The sequence below is a fragment of the Simochromis diagramma genome, unplaced genomic scaffold (assembly GCF_900408965.1).
Source record: "Simochromis diagramma unplaced genomic scaffold, fSimDia1.1 OVJJ01000596.1, whole genome shotgun sequence".
Classification (NCBI taxonomy): domain Eukaryota; kingdom Metazoa; phylum Chordata; class Actinopteri; order Cichliformes; family Cichlidae; genus Simochromis; species Simochromis diagramma.
Genome location: NW_024387245.1, coordinates 12,266,735 through 12,289,756, shown reverse-complemented (window position 1 = coordinate 12,289,756; position 23,022 = coordinate 12,266,735). Strand labels below are relative to the sequence as shown.

Here is a 23,022-nt window from a genome sequence, read left to right as displayed (position 1 = left end):
CATTCATTACATCTGAGCAATCCACAGTTTTTCTTTTGGCTATATTAATGTAGTGTATGTGATTCCTTAGTGGGTGTGCTAGTGGGAGGTGCTTGGGCAACAAGCGACCATGCATCAGGTGTAACAGTCACTTTTTTTGTTGCCCAAGCAAAGACTCAACACAGCTCTCCAAGATTGATGTGTTTCCCCAAGAAAGACTCATTTTAAAGACGTTCCAAAACATGTAGGTGCCTGGACTATGCGGACTTGTCATTAATTGTTATCCAGTTGCGTTTTAATTATCCTGTAATTTTAATTCATAGATTGTTTTATGTCTTTTGGCATTGAAAGATACTGTGCTGGTGATTGTACCACACTCTTCTTCGGTGTGCACACTTGGGGCGGTGTAGTTTAAGTTTGCGTCTGGATTTGTAGTGGAACTGTGGTGTGATCGCTTAGTTAGCGTGAGCGGTAAATTAAATTGAGCCCCACACTGTGCTGCAGCCTCTGGCTGTTCTCGCTTTTCCTAACTTGACCTTTTGCGGGTCCATTGGGTATGTTTTTTTTTTCTTATTAACATATTTGCATTTTCCAGCCATCCACCCATCTATTTCCTTCTGCTTATTCAATGCAGGGTAGCAGTTGAATGGGATCCTCTCTCAGCTGTCACAGGAGGAGGGGGGTTACTCCCTGGACAGGCTGCCAGTCTACTGCAGTGCTAACCATTCACACTAGCATTCACAAACAATTTAGAATCACCAGTTAACCCACATGCATGTCTTTGATAGGACGCACCCACACACACACACACACACTGAAAGAACATATAAACTCCACACAGAAAGCCCATGGCCAGCTTTTGGATTTTAATCCCAGACCTTTTTGCCAAGAGGTAATGGTAGTAGCCACTATTAACCATCTGCATTTTTACGTATATATAATTATGATATATCTCTAATTATATATATTAAAAAAAACTGCAACAGCACTTGTGCAGTGTTTACTTAATTTCAGTACAGTGGTAACCCTTCTCGTGAGTCACATTAATATGAGTGTAAGTCACGATCTTCATTCCTCTATTTCACCCTTAACTGTTCATTCATATATTTCATGGTAATTAATAACTCATTTTTACATGAGATACTTCATATACTGCTGACATGCAGACCTGCATGTGTAGCAGCCAACATGTGTTGCTGTTGTCTTACGTGGGCTTTTGTAGACCCCTTTCCAGCAGGATTGGAAGGAATCCAGCTTCAGCTTCCATTTTTCTGATCTTTTTGACAATCAGCACTTTGATTGTGTGTTAAGTCAGAAGGTTACTGGCAACGCAACCGTGTAAACAAACAGTTCAGCAAGCAATTAATTAAACTACTGTCATAGCAAGTCCTGCACATGCCTGTGAACACAGCTCTAATTATCTTAACTGTCACCATTCCCAGATCTCTCAGTCAGACCGCTAACTAACGTGTTGAAGATCAAAAGTCTTTGGCAAGTCCAACCTAGACTTGGAACTAAACTATCTTATTGGCATTTCTCTCACCCACTCTCTCTCCCCCCGTTTTCTCCTCCTCTTTCGCGCACTCTCTCTTCCTGTCTTTATAAAACTGCATTCAGTCCGAGCTCACTCACCGTGGAGAAGCACACAAGGAAGGTCTGCTCTTCACACTCCTCACACACTCAACTCGTCATTGCACTGAGAAACAGCAGCACAGGTAGGTTATCAGCTGATTGTTTTTTAAGGAATTTTCATGTTATTGTATTCTTTTTTTATTTTATTTTTTTTTCATCTGCACCTTAAGCAGTAGTAGTAACATTTTTCTTTTTCCAAGTGCATAAAAATATGTAATTAGAACAGAAATGAGTGTTTCCTGTTTTTCAAGCTTTTCCAGTCACATGTAACACAAGCCTCACAGGTAGGGGCTTATGTTAGGTAATTTCAGAATGTTATATATATATATATATGGCAACTGCATGCTTACCCACATTTTTTTTTTCAATTAATGCATATAAAGGTATACATTGTTGTGAGCTAATAGCTTTGCATGCCAGACCTCTTTTATGATGCTTCTTGGCATTTTCATCTAAGGGCCTACAGCTGGATTTCTAACATAAAATCAGATTGCAAATAAGTGCTGGCATGGACATGTGAAGCTTTGTATTGTTGAAGGGTGAGTGTGTGAACACAAAGGAACCAAAAAGACCTGTGTATGTCATCTAACGCTAAAAAAAAGTATTTTGGAACAGTTAATTGTTCTTGATATGAAATATCTATTAGTCTGTCAAAAGGTTTAGATTTGTAATCATGTATATTGCAAATATCTGAATGAGAATAAATTTGCATCTTTTTAGATAGAGAGTGAGATAGTTAGATAAATAGAAATAATTTATATATATATATAAAAAAAATTTAATTAATTTTTTTTTAATAAATAACAAAATACTAGTAAATGAGAAGTGCTGGAAGGGTGTACAAACCTGTATCTGGGATGGACATATGAGAAAGATGAGGCTGCTGGAGAGCTGGCAGGTTATCTGAAATCTTACACAATGAAAAACATCAGCATAGCAACAGGACACAAGGTGGTGTGTCCTGCATTAGCGAAGACTCTCACGGGCAGAAATTCTGCAGCAGGCAGATGTTTCTAGATATCCGGGCTCTTCTGCAGATGTACAACATAATGAGCTTTGGACAGGAAACAAAAATAGGTAGCAGGACACTGTGTCTAACAGATGAAAGAGACATAAAGCCTTATTTTGAGAAGTATTTGGAAGAACTCCAACAGCATCATCAGCTGAGAATCACCAAAAACCCGTGAAACCCTGATACCCCTATATACAGTACAATACACAGAATTCTGTCAGAAGTGATCTTTCTGAAAGATGAGAGCTTATTTGCCCGTCTGTAAAGCAAGACAAGCTCCTCACCTGAGTTAAGGGCAGATAAGGAACCCTGCAGCAGGTTCTGGGTTCCTACAAAGCTCTGATGTAAAATAAACCCAAACAAATCAATGCATTAATATTGGGTTAGATATAGAGACAATAACATTAAACCTTCATCCACATAAGAGCTGTTGAAAGTTCTCTAAAATGCTTTTATCAAACATAAAAAATGCATATAATAGCAGTTTAATTTGTTGTTGTTTACCTTTTTTCACTTATACAACGTTTATTGATAGCACTTTATATTTTGTCCCTTTGGAGCTCTTTTGGTGCACAAGACTCCATCATTTTTTCTCCTTATTCACATTCAGGTTACTATGTCATTTGGTTTGAGCCTCATTTGTGTGGAAAGTAATTTGGGGGAGCAAAGCACTTTTTATTTGTGCAGATTTGATCTTTTTAACCACATTTAAAGCACCAGGGTCAGTCTTTTAGACCTGTCAACATCCATCTGGCAAATCGTCACTGAAAGAAAATGCACTCTACAAGTATGAAAAAGCCCTGTGATACATACAAATTATGGAGTGCATAATTTCTTCACTGCCGAAATCTGTAAGAGGTTCAAAGGAGAGACTTGTATTCAATTGTACCTGAAAAGAACAAGTAAAAAGGACAGAAATATTTTCATGAAATTATGTGCAAAAACAAAACAACCACAATAATAAACCTCATCGATTCTGACTGCGCTCCTTTTAGACTTCATTTCAAAACACCACTGCTTTGCAGAGGGGCTCCTGTTTCATCATCTATTTGCAAATTACTACATTTAGATAATTACACGACACATTGCATCAGCAAGCTGGCTTCAAAATCAGGCTGTGAAGTTATTTTGCACAGGAGATTTAATATGTAGAAATTCAGAAATTTCCATCCATATAATGGCAGCCCATTGCAATTTTGAGGAGGTTACCAGCCTTGTAAACTCAACATGATGCCTAGAAGAGCTAGTTTGATAGATAAATTAGTGTACATTTGTTTTCCTCCGTTTCTTTTTCATTCCATCTGGTGGTGTTCCAGTTGTCAGCTTCAAGGACAGGTTTAACATCGATGATGATAAATCAGCGAGTTTTGGCTCGCTGATTTAAAACAGTTTTTTACTAGTTAAATATCTGTAGTTCTTTTAAGTCTTCCACAAGTCTTCGAACCACAGAGCCAAGAGGTGTTCGGTCCCACCTTACACATGTGAAGCTGTTCCTGGTTCCACTTTTCAGGCACACAAAAACAAGGAAGTCGTTAATTTAATTTTACGCTTAAATGTTTCCTCCCGTTGATTAATTAACTCGCAATTCCTTCTCTGCTAGGTGGCATGTGACAATAACCGGAAAGGGAAGCAACATTTTAATCAATTAATATAATGCATAAAAATGAAGCTTGGATTGAGTGGATAAAATTGAGATTTTACCTTTGGAAAAGTTAGAGTGTCGTGTCGTTTCACTGCTTTTTGTTTTTTGTTTTTATAGTGCAGTTACTGGCAGACTGATTCTGCTCCCATGGAGGGTAATCACAGTGGTTTGACTGGAAGCACACAACCATCTTTGCTAGAAAGACAGACTGATGGGCACATTTATGAAGTTGCAGTACAAACCAACTCCACCAACCGCAGCTCCCAGTTTGCAGACGTGGCCTTGCTGCAAACTTTCAAACCTCTCATCATCCCCTTTTACGTTCTAGTCGTGGTGGTGGGTGTCTTTGGGAATTACCTGCTTCTTTATGTCATCTGCCGAACCCGAAAGATGCACAACGTCACCAACTTTTTCATTGGAAATCTGGCCTTCTCTGACATGCTCATGTGTGTCACCTGCGTCCCCTTTACTCTCGCCTACGCCTTCAACCCTCATGGTTGGGTTTTCGGGCGCACCATGTGCTATCTGGTGTTTCTCGTCCAACCTGTCACAGTGTATGTTTCAGTCTTCACACTCACTGCTATTGCTGTGGACAGGTGAGTGCTCCTTGTGGCATATGAGATCTTCTTTAGATCAAAATTGAATATTTGAATTATTTGAATTGTTTTAAATGTTTTTCCCTTTGTCTTTCCCTCTTTCTCTCTCTTGCTCTGTACATATATATGTATATATCTCACAGACAATTAGAAAGGCTTGAAAACGCATCACATCTCAATGGCAAAAAACCCCTCTTGGATATCTACACTGATATGGACTGGGTAATGTGTTTGGTACAAAAGGCTGCCGCATCATTTGATGGAAATAAAAATGATCAGACCCTGAAAACACCCCAAATATCAAAATGAGAAATTGATGCAGCAGGTCAGATCATTTTGTCGAAATTTCATTGCAGCAACTTAAAATAGTGTTCAGCAGTTTGTACAGATCCCACGTGCTTGTATGCATGTCTGAAAATGTCGAGGGATCCTCCGAATGAGATGATGGCTGAAGTCCTGATTTCCTCCTAGATCCTGGACAGTTTGAGGTGTAGCCTGGCAGAATCAGATGGACTGAAACATAATGTCCCAGAGGTGTTCTACTGAATTTAAGTTAGTCAAGCCTGGGGGACAGTCGGTGGTATCAATTGCTTCATCCTTCAGGAGCTGCCTACATACTGTCATCACATGACGTGGATTGTCATTGTCATGCACCACGAGGAACCCAGGACCCACTGCACCAATGTAGGGTCTGACAATGGGTCCAAGGATTTCATCCTGATACCTAATAGCACACAAGTTGCTCTTGGTCAGCCTACAGAGGTCTGTGCATCCCTCCCCAGACCATCACTGACTCACCATCAAACAGGCCATGTTAAAGGAGGTTATAGGCCACATAACCTTCTCCACAGCTTCTCCAGACACCTTTCACGTCTGTCACATGTACTCAGGGTGAACCCGCTCTCATCTGTTGTAAGCACGGGATGCGAGTGGTGGATCTGCCAGTTCAGATATTCTATGGCAAATGTAAATTGGGCTCCACGGTGCCAGGCAGTGAATACTGTGGAGGATGTCGGACCCTAAGGGCATCTCTGTGAAGTCTGTTTCTGATTGTTGGAACATTCACACTGGTGGTCTGCTGGAGTTCGTTTTGTAGGGCTTTGGCTCTGGCAGTGCTCATCCTGTTCCTCCTTGCACAAAGGACCAGATATTGGTCCTGCTGATGGTTTAAGCGCTTTCTACAGCCCCATCCAGCTCTCCTAGAGTATGTGCCTGACTCCTGAAGTCTCCTCCATGATTTTGAGACTGCTGGAAGACACAGTAAACCTTCTGGCATGGCACAAATTGATGAGTCATCCTGGAGGAGCTGGACTACCTGTGCTACCTCTGTTGGGTCCAGGTATCGCCTTGGGCTACCAGCAGTGAAACTGATCCTAAATGTGAGAAAAGATGTAAAACCAGTCCTGTTTTGGGGATTGTCTCACTTTTGCTCTTCTAGTGTGACAATTGTTAATTTCATTAACAGCAAAACCGCTGAAACTCACGAAGAACTGCATTTTTTTTGTTTTTGTTTCATGATCTGAAACATGGACAAAGTGTGACAAATATGTAAATAAAAAAAAAAAAAGAATAGAAAGACATCAGGAAAGGAACAAATACTTCACAGTATATATGAGAGAACTGTAAATTTGATTATAAATTGCAATTATAACTCATTATGATTACTTGGAAATGAGACATTAGTTTAGAAATTAGGCAGATATGAAGGGAGACTGATTACTGAGTGTTTCCTTTTCATTGAGGAGACACTTAAACAATAAAGATTTTCCACTGAATGCATTAATTCATTTACATGAGCTCCAGACCCAGACAAAACCTAATTATTCAGCTGTATAGGGTGTTCATCATTAAACCCCTGAGACATGCAACAGACCTCAGATTTGAACAGGTCTGCTCACTGGACCCATGAAAAATTCATTGATCTTTAGTTAAGTTTTCAATTGTACTTTGCATTCAATCTACTGCAATGTCTCCTCCTTCTAAGGGGAAGACATTAACATGAAATGAAAAGTCCCTTTACTTTTACAGAGAATATAATGCTGCTGTCATTTTGTGATACACAACTGGGTTCAGTCTTAAAGTGTAAAATATAAATAATTCACTCTTTTTCCTCGTGGACTGTGCAGGTCACGGAGTCCACTCTGTCTTTTCTAACAAATTTGATTGTCCTTCAGTGAAGCACGTCGAATGCAAAGTAACTGGTTATGAGAAAATGATTCAACTTAACATTTATAGCCAATATTAAGTAACGCCACGGCCAATGAGCTTGTATTATAATTGTAGGAGTTCAGGACTGCATTAATAGCCATTCATTAATTAAGCATGAGCACCTTCCCTTTCTTTTTTTATAAAGTACTATTCCTTATTCATTGCAGATATTATGCAACAGTTCACCCCCTGAAGAAGCGGACCTCTGTGGCGACCTGTGCCTCTGTCCTTACTGGGATCTGGCTTCTGTCTTGTGGCTTGGTAGCTCCAGCAGTGACCCACACCTATCATGTTGAATTCAAAGAGGAAGGCTTCACTATCTGTGAGGAGTTCTGGTTGGGTCAGGAAAAAGAAAGACGTGCTTATGCGTACAGCACCCTGCTGGTTACTTACGTCCTCCCGCTTTCGGCTGTTTTTGTCTCTTATCTCTGCATCACTGTCAAACTGAGGAACTGCGTTGCTCCAGGCCACAGGACGCAGGACCAGGCAGGCGCTCAGCAGGCTCGCAAAAGAAAGATCTTTCGCCTGGTCGCTCTCCTGGTGTCTGCCTTTGCGGTGTGCTGGCTTCCTATTCACGTGTTCAACGTGCTGAGAGACATTGACATTCACCTCATTAACAAGCGTTACTTTTTGCTCATCCAACTGCTGTGCCACCTGTGCGCCATGAGCTCCTCCTGCTGTAACCCCTTCCTGTACGCCTGGCTTCATGACCGCTTCCGCACCGAGCTGCGGAAGATGTTCAAGTGCCATCATCGCATTGGAGTGCCTGCCAATCACTGTGCCGCCAGCGTGGTATTGTAATTGACTAGTGAAGAGCATCCTCTGTCGTTAATTTAGTGTCACTTACTGACTCATCCTGAGCGCAAGTGGAAACACAGGTCTCACCAGCAAACCATTCCACCTAAACATTCGTGGTAATGCAGTCATTGGTTATAAAACGGGATGGGGGTGAATCTCAGGTGATTTATTTCCTGGGTAGCATGAAAATGTTCATTCATTTTCTTAGGAATCACATCTGTTAAATGGCACGATCAGTCGTGTTTAGGTGGGAGTAGCACCTGTTTATTTGTGTAAAAGGCTGATCATTTAAGCCAAGAGCGGCGAAAACTCAGAGGACCCAAACCAGGCTAAGGCAAGCATGTGATGCATGCAGCTACTTTTGTGGCTACTTAGATCCGCACATTTCCTTTGTATGGGTTGCCATGTGCCACGAGCTGAAAGATAAGAATCTCTGCTAACACGGGGGGAGGGGGCATATCAGCAGCAGATTTCATAAATATCAGACGGTTAGAATTCAGACTACTCTGTCATGGACCACAGTGCTGTTTGAAAAGAAATGTTAATATTGAAAAAAAAATGTTTGTAATTATTTGTTTAATAGTAATATTTCCAGTGAATTACAGGAGATAAGATCAGAAGGGTTTCAGCTTTTAATCAAAAATGACAGAGAACATGTCAGACGGGTGCAGCTTTACTGGATATGAATAGCACATTAAACCATGAGTTCAAATTGCATTTGGAAACCACAAAGGTGGTTGTTTGCACCAGGGGGGCTGGTGTCAGAGCTAATCTTTGTGTAGTGCAAAATTTAATTCATCAGCTTGGTCCCTAAGGCCCACATTTCCTGTATTTGATGAATATGCGGCTTAAGTCATCAAATTATTTTTGATAGCATAATATAATTGCTGCAGAAAAATAATCATACTGTGGCAGTTGGCTCGATGTTGCTTTTTCTGTGCTGTGGTTTCTCTTGCTTCCACTGGCTTTTGGAAGTTTGCACATAATGGGAAAGACTGGTTATCCAGGCAGAAAATGTGAAAAGAAAGAAAGAAAGAAGTCATGTTAATGCAGCTTTCTAATAAAATTGTCTACTGCATTTACCAACATGTTACACTGAACTGATAACAGATGAGCTGCCTGTTGTTTACACCGTCTTTAATCCAGTTTTATTTAGTTTGCACAGCAGATGTTATGCTTCTTGCTTTGTGTTCTCTGTGTGCACATCTGTGCCTCTGCAGCAGAGTCAACACATTTCAAATGTTACAGCGTGCTCTCTCTTTTTTTTGTTGCTTTTTTCCCTATCATATTCTTATATTAAAGGACACAGTATAAATACTTTGCAAAAAAAAGTGTTATAATGATCACACAATGTTTAAAATGATATAAATAATGTGGTGTGGCATGTAACAACAGTATACTGTAATGTGTAGCATGGAAAATCTGAGATTAAATCCAGAGATGAAATGACCTTGCTGTTTCTGACCGGCCTGTGTGATGGCAGTAACGGGAAGCAAATTATATCCAACTTGGTCAGAGTGCAGCTGCACAGCTGAATTTACTAATTAAATGGAAGAGGAGGATGAAAAGTGTTGTCTGCATATCAATTAGGCCTGTTAGGACACTGAAAAATGTGATAATTTATTGATCTCCCCAATCACGTCAGAGAACTTGCTACTTGCCAACAAAGATGTTCGCTTCCTGCAGTGGTTGTTTTTCAGCACGACAACACCCAGTTAAGTAGGTGGAAATTTTTATCATCAACTCATTCAGTCATGTATGATTTTGTTTATTTAATTTTTGTGTTTTACTTTTAACCTGCAAGCTGATGAATTTTTTTTTCAATATTATCTTTGTTTTTTCTTGTTTTTTTGTTTTGTTTTTAACAGAGAAGGGAAATCATCATTTTGGGCTGTCTTTTTAAGTGGATTATTAGCTAATGTTGGCAAGTGTGATTATCAAAATGGATTTATAAACCACACAGGATCAACACACAGCACATGTCTGATGTTAAAAACATTAAGCTGCAAAAGTCTTCTTTTTTTTTTAATTTTCCAGCCAGACTTTCTTTTCCTTTTGTGAGGTGGTCTTGAGCACTAAGACTTTTTTGTTTGGACATTTGTTGCTATTTCGCTCATTTTCAGTCCAGTCCTTACCTTTATAGGAATGTCGCATTTGCTAATACACTTAAAAGGCACCTAACTCGAGGGATGAATCAGTGATGTGTCTGTACATAGCAGATAACTTAACGAAGAATTTACTTAATAAGTGTATGTTGTAGTTCTTTGTCACTAGCAGCATGTTGCAAAGCTCATAATCATTTCTTTAAATTTCTTCCCTTCAATCTTTGTAAAATGCCAAAGATAGCACAGTTTTACGGGCATAAAATAATATTTTTACACCAACATTGTGATTCCCAAAGAGCTAACACCTGAAAACCTGCTAAATCTCCACATGGTGTGCAGTGTGTCCTTAAAATATGAAGTAATTAGACTAGTGGAAGATAAAAGAAAAGAGTTAGGCCAAGAAACCCCCCTCAGGTGAACAGTATCTGAAAGTCATGTCCTTAAGAAAAAAGACAAGGGAAAATCCAGCAAAGACCGGATACAAGACCCGAGAGATGCATCTGGCCCTTTATTTGGCTGCCACAAAGCCATTCTTAAGGACAGCAAACAGGGTGAAAAGGCTGAGATATGCCAAATTACACAAGAGCTGGATTGAAAATCAGTGACAACAGGTTTTATGAACTGATGAATACGAATTTGACATTTTTAGTTCAAAATAAGCATTAGTAAGTACAAAGGTCAGGAGAGAAGAACAACAGTGAGTGTCTACAGCCATCTGTAAAACACACTAGAAGCTGTGTCATGGTTTCGACTGCATTTCATCCAGTGGTGGAAAGCATCTATCTGAAAAGTATCTGATTGGCAACAGCTTCATTTTTCAGCATGACAGTGATCCTAAATACACTGCCAATGCGGTAAAACCATACCTGGATAGAAACATACGCAATGGTACTAATTATCAGTCATGGATTGGCCTCCCCAAAGTTCAAACCTAAACATAACTGAAGCAGTGTGGGATCATATTTGACAGTAAACAGAACAAAAGACAGCCAACATCCGAAGAAGAGCTTTAAATATCCATGAAGAACTACTCCTAAAGACTACTTAAAGAAATTACAAGAAATCTTCAGGTGGTGTTGAAGAACAAAGGTGGTACCTAATGTGCTGTATTTCCATGTATGTTTATGTTTCAATAAATCACTGCACATATATCCATTTTCCTAACAAAACATAAGGAAATGAGAGGTAGCTCCAGAATTTTGCAAAGTGCTCTAACAAACAAACACTAAAGTATACACTTTAACTTCATTTACCAAAACTTTAAAACAAAGGCTTTGAAGTGCAACAGCAGGACATGTAATTTGTCAGATAATTAAAATGCTGCAAAAGGCAACAAAGGTGCAAACACACCAGAGAGGTTGAGTTCAATGACTCCAGTTAAGAGGAAAATTATCCACAGAGACCAAAAACTTGCACCAGTAAACATGCTTTTTGATCAAGGGTTTAAATGGGATGTGATAGGTGGGGTTAGGCTAAGATCCAGTGTAGCATGATGATTTGGATTGTGAGCCCCAGTAGAGTTTTCTTTGTTTGCACGCTGTGATCAGCTGACCTGTTTTTTTTTTTGGGGGGGGGGGGGGGGGTTTGGATTTAGACAATTTATTCAACAACATTTAAGAATATTACACGAGCTATCATGGCAGCATTCTCACCAAGTACAAAATTAATATAAAAGATAGCATTTTACGAGTGAAAATAAAAAGCATGACCAGCATAAATTTAAATTGATAACCGCTACGGTTGCTGAAATTGATCAAACATTAATAATAAAAAATAATCTATAATGAATTTCACTTAAAGGTGCCTGTCATCAACAGACAACAGCAAACTCTTCTTTGATTGTTTTCCTTTAAAGAAAAGCCACATTTATGCTTGTTGTGGAAGTTTTCCATTTAAATAAAGCCTGCAGACGAGCGGTGAGCAGTAGCTAACATTCTTTAATCCAAACACACAAAGAACAGAAAACCAAGCTTGTGGAGAGCCTGCATGACCGCGGGGCAGGGTCAGCAGAGTCTCCCTGAGCCTAGCATGGCTCTCAGTTAAATACCTTCTCCAGGAACAAAAGGCAGTACGCAGCTATTTCACACCTTAAGGTTCACACTCCCTTGCTACCTCCCAGAGTCCTCGAAGAGACAAAAGACTCTTCCTGTGGAGTGGTCTGCTTCCCCCCAACTTCCTTACTACACCCCCACCATTTGTCTTACAGTATGGGTGTCAGACATGTTAAAATCCAGTGGCACCAAGGCATCATACAATAAAATAATGTGATTAATACAAAAGTAAAAGAAATTCCTATGCATGCTCTTTTACCTTTTTTACTTGGTTGTCTGCACCCTACCACTGCAGCCCACCGCACATATTGAGAACTAGCTCTACCAATCCATCTCAGTGCTCACTGCCAAGTAAGCTCTTTAGCATTCACTAAACAGCTTAAGATTTTCATACACTCAGCTCATCTATGTGTCTGTGGATCTCCAACTTCCTAACTGGCAGACCACAGGCAGTAAGGATGGGCGGACATGTCTCAGCCTCCACCACTCTCAGCACTGGAGCCCCCCAGGGGTGTGTTCTGAGCCCCCTGCTGTACTCTTTGTACACATATGACTGTGTGGCCACTACCAGCTCCACCACCATCATCAAGTTTGCTGACGACACCGTCGTGGTGGGCCTGATCTCTGATAACAACGAGACGGCCTACCTGAAGGAGATTAGGAATCTGGAGAACTGGTGCCAGAGGAACAACCTCCTTCTAAACGTCAGTAAGACAAAGGAGCTGATAGTGGACTTCAGCACTAAGCAGGAGAGGAACTACCAGACCCCTGTCATCAACGAGTGCCCAATGGAGAGAGTGGACAGCTTCAAATACCTCGGAGTTCACATCACGCAGGACCTGTCATGGTCCTGTCACATCAACACCGTGGTGAAAAAGGCCCGTCAGCGTCTCTACCACCTCAGACGCTTGAGAGACTTCCAACTGCCCCCCAAGATGCTCAGGAACTTTTACTCCTGCACCATAGAGAGCATCCTGGCGGGAAACATCTTAACCTGGTTCGGGAACAGCACCATGCAGGACAGACGAGCTCTACAGAGGGTTGTGCGGTCAGCTGAGCGCACCATCCGCTCCGAGCTCCCTGACCTGCACTCAATCTACAGCAGGCGGTGCTGGACCAAGGCCAGGAAGATCGTGAAGGACCTCAGCCATCCCAACAACGGACTGTTCTCTCTGTTGAGGTCAGGAAAGCGATTCCGCTCCCTGAAGACCAACACAGAGAGACTGAGGAGGAGCTTCTTCCCGCAGGCGATACGGTCTCTCAATCACACCACCACACAGTACTGACCCACACATACAGTTCTTACACACACTGGACATTCTGGACATTGTTTTCACTTCATTACTTAAATCATGCTGCTGTTATTGTGTATATGCTGCTGTTATTGTGTATATATTTATTTATATTTCTTCATACATTCTTATATAGTTCTATATTGTGTATTTTGTTGTACAGTTATTTTATTTTCAACTTTAATTTATATATTTTATCTTATTCTCCCAGTTAAATTTACCCTTCATTCTAATTTGTGTTGTACAGTTATTTCATTTTTAACCTTAATTTATATTTTATTCCTTCCTAGTTAAATTTACCCTTTTTAATTTTTCATATTTATTTCCTATCTTATTCATAGCCTTTTCCTTTTTTGTTTTCTTTAGGTCACGAGCAGTTGTCCAAGCATTTCACTACATATCGTACTGTGTATGACTGTGTACGTGACAAATAAAATTTGAATTTGATTTGATTTGATACACTTGGAATAACACAAGTTGATTATAATTCAATTTGTTTTTCCAAGTGTTTTCACAACATAAATTAACTCTCATCTTCCTCTCCTGTCCTCTAACATCAGTTCTTTATATTATCACACATTAGGCTTTCTCTCGATGGAAAATACACATTTCTTTTATCGTGCTCCCATTTTTCAGCACTTGTTAGATGGCTATAATACAGAATTTCCACAACATCAGCTGTGACATCTGTGTGCATGAAAGCATGACAGGGATAAGAAGGAAAACAGGATGTGCAGAGGGTGCAAGCAGGACCGTGGGATGCCACTTTTTAATTTGAGCAAGTACCTCAGTGCGATCAGCTGAAAAGACTGCCAGGCTGCAGCACAGGAAAAATAATGGTGCTTTGTATTATTATGTATTTAACCACACAATCAGATTTAAGTCATAATTAGCAGAAAATGCCAGAACGTCATTCCAGGTCACTCTGTCCCACTTCAACACCAGTTTTTTAAGCTGTAAAGCTGGATTATTTCTTTATACATCTATGAGGACTGACTGAGTTTTGAAGTCACACTACAAGAGGAACCTCAGTTTTGGGAACTTATTTTGTTGGTTTGATTTTTAAGTTCTCAGGTTTGCCACTTATGTGAATCTTTTATTATGTATTGTGGGAATTTTGAGTTTTAAGCTGCATTGTGTTCAATAACAATAATTTTCAAACAGATATTTCCCGTTTCAACAAACTTTTTCACTGAAGTGAAACGAAAATTGGACGTTTACTCAACACAATGTAGCCTCAGGACAACAGGCTTTTTCCACAGCAGATTCCTCATAGTAGGAAATGCTCATATTAGTGGTAACCTTAAAGCGTCCCTTTATTGTATTACGGAAATCCTTGTAGTTCATACAACAAAGAGACAGGACACACACAACCTGAATGTACTTCAATATGTCAACATGACTTCAGCAAAAAGGGCTTATTATACTCCACAGGTCTCATATCTCAGGTAGAATTTGTGATGTTGTCACAAAAACGGTCTGTCAGGGGAAAAAAAATTAATTGAAATTTATGGTTTTGATGTTCGGGCGAGTTTCTTTCCATGTCCATCTGATATATGAGGCATTTCATACATAATATGCAGAAGAAAGCTCTTTCAAATGGTGTCCATTAGTGTGAGAAATGTGATCTTATTAAACTGGATCACATGTTAGGAACTACCAGAGTCATACTCAAACCGTAAACCCAATGCCTGTTCAGCTGCTCTTTAAACTGGGCATCGGAATGAAGAAGTGAGGCGACTTAAGTGACTTTAAATGTAGCATTGCTACTGGTGCTGCTATTTCAGAGTATATCAGAAACTACTGACCTACTGGGATTTTCACACACTGCCATCTCTAGGGTTTAGAGACTATTGGTCGGAAAAAGAGACAATACCCAGTGAGTGGCAGTTCTCTCGGTTGACACCAGAAGTCAGAGGTGGACAGTTAAACCAATTCAACTTAATAAACATGAATGGAAAGTTTATAGGAAGAACTTGTTACAACCAACATATGCAGAAGAGCATCTTGAAACAGATGTACTACAACAGCAGAAGACCACACCGGTGCCACTCCTGACAGCTAAGGTCAGAAAACCGAGGCTACAATTCAAACAGGACATGACAAGACTGGAAAAATGTGCTACCTCATCTGATCTCTCATCATAAAAAACATGCCTCTACCATGCCTTGTACCAGTGCTTCAACCTTTTAGTGGTGCTGTAATGGTGTGGGGATCCCTTAATATCAATTGAGCATCATTTAAACTCCACAACCCACCTCAGTGTTGTTGCTGACCATGTCTAGCCCTTTAGGACCACAGTGTTCTTGAACATGACGATAAGCTTTTAAATAGCCTCCAAAATTTGAGAAATGTTTCCAGCATCTTGTTGAATCTATGCCACAAAGCATTAGGGAGGTTCTGAAGGCAAAAGGTTCACCTGGGTGCCAGCAACGTGTAACTAATGAAGTGGCCAGTTGCTGTTCTAAAGCTTCTAATTAGGGCAATGAGGAATAGACAGTTTTCATACAGAACAAAAATTACCAGTATTAGTTTTAAAACCTGACTATTTTTCTTTGTTATTTACAGTGTCCTTAAACAATGCACCAAATGCAGTGTCCTGTGCAAAAGCACCATTAGAGGTCTATCTTCATCACTACAAATGTTGAAGAGGAAGTAAATACTTAATGAAATCCAACAGAGGTTGAGAATGCAAATGCATGTCTGCTACTTCTATACTTTTGAACTTTCTCTCAATATAGCAACAAAGCCGATTGTTTTGGGAAGTTCAACTGCAGGTAATCCCCTCATGGATTAACCCAAATAGGACCTTTGAAATGGAAACTGCTATCAAAGATAGAAGAATGTACAAACAAGTTCCAATAAAAAGTATTTCAAACATTTTCCTCTTACACAAAACCTTTGAGCTCTGCTTTAATAAATCTGACATTTGAGTGGATCAATCCAGTACTAGCAAGGTGTAAGTAAAGAAGTAGCTGGTGAGTGTATATTTGACTAATTACCAGAGCTCTACTCAAACATCCTTAGATTTCACTTACATTTGTTTATTACTTTCTTTATGTTTGTTTGCTGTGGACTCAGCAGTAATTGCTCTATTTATAGCCATGTGTTATTTCACTGATAAGAGCTGATAAGAGCTCTAATATAAAAGAACAAACAGAAAAGCCATCCAAAAATCATAAAATGTACACGGTGAAGTTGGTGCATCCTTTTAATCAGGCCTTTGCTTTAATCACATTTCCATTAAAACAAAATATTTACACACATTAACTTCCTCATGCTACACTTTCAAGTGCTGAGTGAAGCTTTTTAAAGTACAAACACAAAAGACACAGCCCCTTATGTAGACTGTACAAAATTAGATGAATAGGTTATATAATCAAGCCAACGAAAATGTCTGCATCCTGAGTTCAACAGTCATAAAAAAAAAAGAAAGAAAGTGCACATAAACTTAAATATGCCAGCCATCTCTGAAGAACCAGTCACTGGGCTCGGTTATGATTTAGCAGTGTCAGACAAAGACAGCATCTGCTGCATTAAAGCGAAGTCTCGAGCCTCCTGAGGTGTGCGAATGTATGAGTCAATTTCACTGTCAGAGATTTCCTCATCACCAGTCACATCCGTGTGTTCAGGCTGCACCGCTCTCCTTTTCTTAGCATGAATGACACATGGAGGAGCAAACAGAACTCTTTTACCCCAGTTTGGAGGTGGATTTTGACTCTCCTGAGTGTCGCTGTGCTCTGGCAGTACACGTGGATTATAGTCTACATCTCCTGGCTTCTCTTTCCCGTCAGAATTCGACCCATTTTGTTTCACAAAAGACGTAATTGGAGTCTGATCTGCACACTCAGAGATTTGGGAGGAAGCAGTCCCCTCAGGCGGAGCCTCAGCACAGCTGGCTTGACTCTCCTCCAGCAGAGCATCCTCGTGGGTTCTCATAGCCCTTCTTAGCAGGGCGTACCTGTTCTGCAGAATGCATTCAACCAGCTGAATAACATTATCCGGTGTCACTGTTTCCCTGACCCAGGGTATTTCCTTGCCTAGCTTACACAACACCTCTTTGATTTCAGCTACTCTCTTCATAGCAGACTTGAGCTTTTTCACTTTGGCAACCTGACAGAACTTGTCCAGGGAGAATTTCAGGCGATGCTTGTTGGGTTTTAAGGATTGCCAGGCCAAATACGTCACTGCCATCATTATGGGGATGGGCTTACGGCCAGTCACAATCCAGGAATCTGCTGCCAGCTCTACCAGGGCCACAGCTCGTTTGGTCAGGTCCCTCGAATTCTCAGCCAATTCTTCAGGAACATCGAGTGAGCTAATTTTGTATCTGTCAAAGAGAAATGCTCCCAGTAAATCTGAGATAAAGACTGAGCTGGTAAATCATCTAGAGCACTGACAGTTTTATATTTTAACAATCAGCTTTTCAGATAAACACAGTTAACCTCAAGTAACTCCAATGAAATGGGTTTTAAAATTTAATCGAGGTTTAACGCTGAAACAAGAAACTCCTTTAAAACCAGGGCAGGCCAAGAGAGAAATGAATGTTAAACACGTGGAAAAACAAAATCAGCTTTTTAAGTTAACTAAAGTAGTAAATAACTATGTAAGCCAAAAATGTTTTTAAAATAAAAGCAAATAACTACATATTCTATAACTAAGGATAACTTACCACTAAATTATCGGTATGACTGAGCAAAATCGACTCAACATGCCGTATTTGGAACAGAAATGCTGAGTATGACCCAAAGAACACCATCCCCACAGTCAAGCACGGAGGTGGAAACATTAAGCTTTGGGTCAGTTTTTCCTGCTAAGGGTTACAGGACGACACATCGAGGGGCCAATGGACAGGGCCATGCACCACGAAATCTCAGAATCTCCTTCCTTTGGCCAAAACTTTAAAGATGGCAACTTATTGCCAAGGCAACGAAGAAGTGGCTAAAGGTAAAGCACACTAAAGTCATGGAGTGGCCTTGCCAGTCTCCAGACCTCAGTCCTACAGATAAATCTGTGGAGGGAGCTGAGGCTTCGAGCTCACAGGCAGCAGCCAAGAAACTTAAAAGTTTCTGTAAAGAGGAGTGAACTAAAATACTAACTACAAGAAATGTCTTCCTGCTGTTCTTGTCAACAAAGCTATGAAGTCCTGTTTTGCTCTGGGATCAAATGCTTATTTCACTCAATGACCTGCAAATTATTTTCTACCTTTTATGTAATGTGTTTTTCAGGATTTTTGGTTCATATTCTGTCTCCTTTACAGGGAGTGCAGAATTATTAGGCAAATGAGTATTTTGTCCACATCATCCTCTTCATGCATGTTGTCTTACTCCAAGCTGTATAGGCTCGAAAGCCTACTACCAATTAAGCATATTAGGTGATGTGCATCTCTGTAATGAGAAGGGGTGTGGTCTAATGACATCAACACCCTATATCAGGTGTGCATAATTATTAGGCAACTTCCTTTCCTTTGGCAAAATGGGTCAAAAGAAGGACTTGACAGGCTCAGAAAAGTCAAAAATAGTGAGATATCTTGCAGAGGGATGCAGCAGTCTCAAAATTGCAAAGCTTCTGAAGCGTGATCATCGAACAATCAAGCGTTTCATTCAAAATAGTCAACAGGGTCGCAAGAAGCGTGTGGAAAAACCAAGGCGCAAAATAACTGCCCATGAACTGAGAAAAGTCAAGCGTGCAGCTGCCAAGATGCCACTTGCCACCAGTTTGGCCATATTTCAGAGCTGCAACATCACTGGAGTGCCCAAAAGCACAAGGTGTGCAATACTCAGAGACATGGCCAAGGTAAGAAAGGCTGAAAGACGACCACCACTGAACAAGACACACAAGCTGAAACGTCAAGACTGGGCCAAGAAATATCTCAAGACTGGTTTTTCTAAGGTTTTATGGACTGATGAAATGAGAGTGAGTCTTGATGGGCCAGATGGATGGGCCCGTGGCTGGATTGGTAAAGGGCAGAGAGCTCCAGTCCGACTCAGACGCCAGCAAGGTGGAGGTGGAGTACTGGTTTGGGCTGGTATCATCAAAGATGAGCTTGTGGGGCCTTTTCGGGTTGAGGATGGAGTCAAGCTCAACTCCCAGTCCTACTGCCAGTTTCTGGAAGACACCTTCTTCAAGCAGTGGTACAGGAAGAAGTCTGCATCCTTCAAGAAAAACATGATTTTCATGCAGGACAATGCTCCATCACACGCGTCCAAGTACTCCACAGCGTGGCTGGCAAGAAAGGGTATAAAAGAAGAAAAACTAATGACATGGCCACCTTGTTCACCTGATCTGAACCCCATTGAGAACCTGTGGTCCATCATCAAATGTGAGATTTACAAGGAGGGAAAACAGTACACCTCTCTGAACAGTGTCTGGGAGGCTGTGGTTGCTGCTGCACGCAATGTTGATGGTGAACAGATCAAAACACTGACAGAATCCATGGATGGCAGGCTTTTGAGTGTCCTTGCAAAGAAAGGTGGCTATATTGGTCGCTGATTTGTTTTGTTTGTTTTGAATGTCAGAAATGTATATTTGTGAATGTGGAGATGTTATATTGGTTTCACTGGTAAAAATAAATAATTGAAATGGGTATATATTTGTTTTTTGTTGAGTTGCCTAATAATTATGCACAGTAATAGTCACCTGCACACACAGATATCCCCCTAAAATAGCTAAAACTAAAAACAAACTAAAAACTACTTCCAAAAACATTCATCTTTGATATTAATGAGTTTTTTGGGTTCATTGAGAACATGGTTGTTGTTCAATAATAAAATTATTCCTCAAAAATACAACTTGCCTAATAATTCTGCACTCCCTGTAAAAAATAAAGATGGTTAATTTCTTTGGAAGTGAGCAAACTAACAAATTCATCAGGGAATCAAATAATTACATCACCACTGTAGGTCTCAGTTAGAAGACCTACAACTGTTGCTCTTCTACAACTGCAATAAATGAGTTGTTTTGAAATACCTACTTAGCATTTTAGCACTGAAAGCTGCATTAAGTTCTTCACTTACTCATGACAGTGAGCTTCTATTACATCAGTGACGTTGATGATCGGGGCCTCGATGCTGAGGTTCTTGACCATTTCTTGATAAATCGCTCCCACCGCCATCGAGTCGGCATCCAGCAGGCAGCTGATGGTTCCCACAGTAATGGGCCAATTGAGCTGCCTGCAGCTTAGAAGCACACAGCAACCAGTAAGAATCTCTTTCTTCTGAAGGCTCACTTTGAGGAAAGCTTTATGCTCATAGGCCATCTTGTAATACGTCTGTGAGAGATCCTCAATCTCCCTGTTGACCATGAGAATCCGACATATGGCTTTCACACGCTGCTGACCTGTAGGTGTAAAACAAATCCATTTGAGGAAATGCACAAGCAACAGGACTGAATTACACTGAAGTAACAAGGAAAAGCTTCTTTTGGAGGGCAAGAGCTCACCTTTTATCAGGTTTGTGCACGGCCTTTTGGCAACAGCAGTAGTTCGACTGAAGCTGACATCTGGAAGAGGGGAAAATAATCAAGGCAAAGTCCAAAAGTGATTAAATGTAAAGAGAGAGATCTCCCATTCCTTCAGCAGTAGAGGGTCATAAATTTCATTCATATGGACTTACTTTACATGCTTTACAATCTTTAAGTGCCCTTCTAGTCATTGCCCTGTACTGAAGTTAGTAGTCAATGTCAGCAGCAAAAAAATAAAAATAAAAAAAAATCTACATTTATTGATATTACATAACCTTTTACATAACCTCCCCAGTAGAACAAATTTATTAAACCGGCCTGACTAATGCTAAGAAATTTCATATTATGTATCTACACTTACCTGACACTTTTTTTAGCCATACATGTCCAACTGCTCATAAACATCATTATCAATTCAACCAATCACATGGTAGCCCCTCAATGCATTTAGGCATGCAGACATGGTCAAATGACCTGCTGAAGTCATGAGAATGAATAAGAAATGTGATTTAAAGGATTTCAGAAATGTCTGATCTCCTGGGATTTTCCCACACAACCATGTCTAGGGTTTTACAGAAAATTTTCTGAAAGACAGAAAATACCAGTGAACAACAGAGCAGCAGCGGTCGAAAATGCCCTGTTTGACCCCAGTGGTCACAGGAGAAAGACCAGACTGCTTCAAACTGATAGGAAGGAAACAGAACCTCAACTTCAAGATATGCAGATGAGCATCTTTGGAAACTCTGGAACAGGTAACTGAGGCTAAAATTCACTGAGATGGTGGTGTGGGGGCATGTTTTCTTTGCACACTAGTACAAGCTTAGCATCATTTAAACACCACAGTCTACCTGAGTATTGTTGCTGACCATGTCCCGTCCCTTTATAACCACAGTGTAACACTGGTTTGAAAATGAGTTCACTGTACTCACATGGCCACAGTGGCCAGATCTCAGTCCGGTAGAGCACCTTTGAACATTTGAGATGATCATTATGAAGTACAGATGATAAATCTGCAGCAACTGTATGATGCTTTCACATCAATATAGACCAAAAATCTATGATGAATGTTTCCAGAACCTTATTGAATCTATATCTAAGAAATCTCTAACTGTGAGGAAATTAAGCCTTGTCATTACATAATTTGTCCACTAGGGAGCACATACAGGTCCCGCTTACTATCAGTACTTTGTCTCGGTGAGCTCAGCAAACAAAATTATGAAAAGAAACAAATAAAAAAAAAAAACTACTCATATTTAACACGGTCTTTTAACGGGATAGACTTGACTTCAGTCTCATTTTCGTACCTGAACCTCCCACTGGATCATTAGCCAGGACTCCCTCGGACACCACAGAGCCGCAGTCCACACACACCAGCTGAGCCTGAGAGTACAGGTCATCGTCTACAATGTTTGTGGAACCGCAGGCCGGACAGCGCATACCAGCAGCAGACATTATCCTTAATGAAGCTGCTGCCGCCTGAGGGACAGCTAAAAGTATGAAACGGGTACTAAACTGATAGGAACACCTGCAACACACACACACAACATCCTGTTACTAACCTGGAACTGTCAACAACCAATGAACATCGCTTAAGCGACCGGTCGCGAGAAAGGAGCCCGATAATATGTGTCCGGATAGAAACAAGGTTCGGATTCTACAAGGTTCCGCTCGGCCAATTCGTCATTTTTGTAAGCGATTAAAAAAATCACAAGGCCGACCCTCGGGGGTCAGTTATTCATAACAGAAACACTGTTGAAACCAATGATGGTTGAAACACAAACAACGGGTTTTACGACCCCGGAAATTTTCTTCTGAGTTGGATAAGTGCTCATTAAAATGCATCGCCACACAGCCTAATACGAAAATATAACATCACGTTTACAACTTACCTATATACAGTGTTTAAAAAGGAAAAAAATAAAATAAAATAAAATGCTGTTACTAACAGACCATCCTACGGGTGCATCGTGGCCTCTGTCTATAAACCACTCAAGCAGTGGGTGTAAGTCACTGTAGCCAATCAGACATAAACTTTTCAGTTAAGCTTAACTGCAGGGATTTCTTCAGCTATTTCAGTATCCCCGAATCAGCTTGATAACAATCTTATATGTAGGTAACGTTTTCTTTGTATGATTTAATCTTTTTTGTCGATATTTGAAATTAAATTTGACTGAATGTCAGCTCCCAAGACATTTAAAATAATTAAATGGCGTCATGAGGGGCACGAATTTCTGTGGAACGGGAAT

At 40.4% G+C, this 23,022-nt stretch overlaps 2 protein-coding genes across 3 annotated transcripts; one reads left to right on the top strand and one right to left on the bottom strand.

Moving 5' to 3' along the window:
* Positions 1-1,291: 1,291 nt before the first annotated feature.
* LOC120714597 (prolactin-releasing peptide receptor-like) lies at positions 1,292-9,567 on the top strand. Its single transcript, XM_040000889.1, has 3 exons — positions 1,292-1,694; positions 4,383-4,861; positions 7,237-9,567. Exons 2-3 carry the CDS (start codon positions 4,413-4,415, stop codon positions 7,868-7,870), a joined length of 1,083 nt encoding a protein of 360 aa, XP_039856823.1. The 5' UTR covers positions 1,292-1,694; positions 4,383-4,412; the 3' UTR covers positions 7,871-9,567.
* Positions 9,568-16,512: 6,945 nt separating this feature from the next.
* On the bottom strand, positions 16,513-22,793 carry brf2 (BRF2 RNA polymerase III transcription initiation factor subunit). 2 transcript variants are annotated; one of them, XM_040000763.1, is made up of 5 exons: positions 22,666-22,793; positions 22,081-22,301; positions 20,756-20,815; positions 20,332-20,653; positions 16,513-17,645 (listed from the first exon to the last, which is right to left on the bottom strand). In XM_040000763.1, the coding sequence occupies exons 2-5, from the start codon at positions 22,226-22,228 to the stop codon at positions 16,811-16,813; spliced, it is 1,365 nt and encodes a 454-aa protein (XP_039856697.1). In that variant the 5' UTR covers positions 22,229-22,301; positions 22,666-22,793; the 3' UTR covers positions 16,513-16,810. The 2 variants fall into 2 exon arrangements, with proteins under 2 accessions (XP_039856697.1, XP_039856698.1); XM_040000764.1 differs by lacking the exon at positions 22,666-22,793 and adding an exon at positions 22,336-22,483 and having other exon boundaries at positions 22,081-22,252.
* Positions 22,794-23,022: the final 229 nt, after the last annotated feature.

Coding starts and splice junctions, on each gene's coding strand:
- LOC120714597 (XM_040000889.1), top strand. CDS start 4,413: ATGGAGGGTAATCACAGTGGTTTGACTGGAAGCACACAACCATCTTTG. Junction 4,862..7,236: donor ACTGCTATTGCTGTGGACAG/GTGAGTGCTCCT, acceptor TATTCATTGCAG/ATATTATGCAACAGTTCACC.
- brf2 (XM_040000763.1), bottom strand. CDS start 22,228: ATGTCTGCTGCTGGTATGCGCTGTCCGGCCTGCGGTTCCACAAACATT. Junction 20,816..22,080: donor TGATCCAGTGGGAGGTTCAG/GTACGAAAATGA, acceptor CCCCTCTTCCAG/ATGTCAGCTTCAGTCGAACT. Junction 20,654..20,755: donor GTGCACAAACCTGATAAAAG/GTGAGCTCTTGC, acceptor TTACACCTACAG/GTCAGCAGCGTGTGAAAGCC.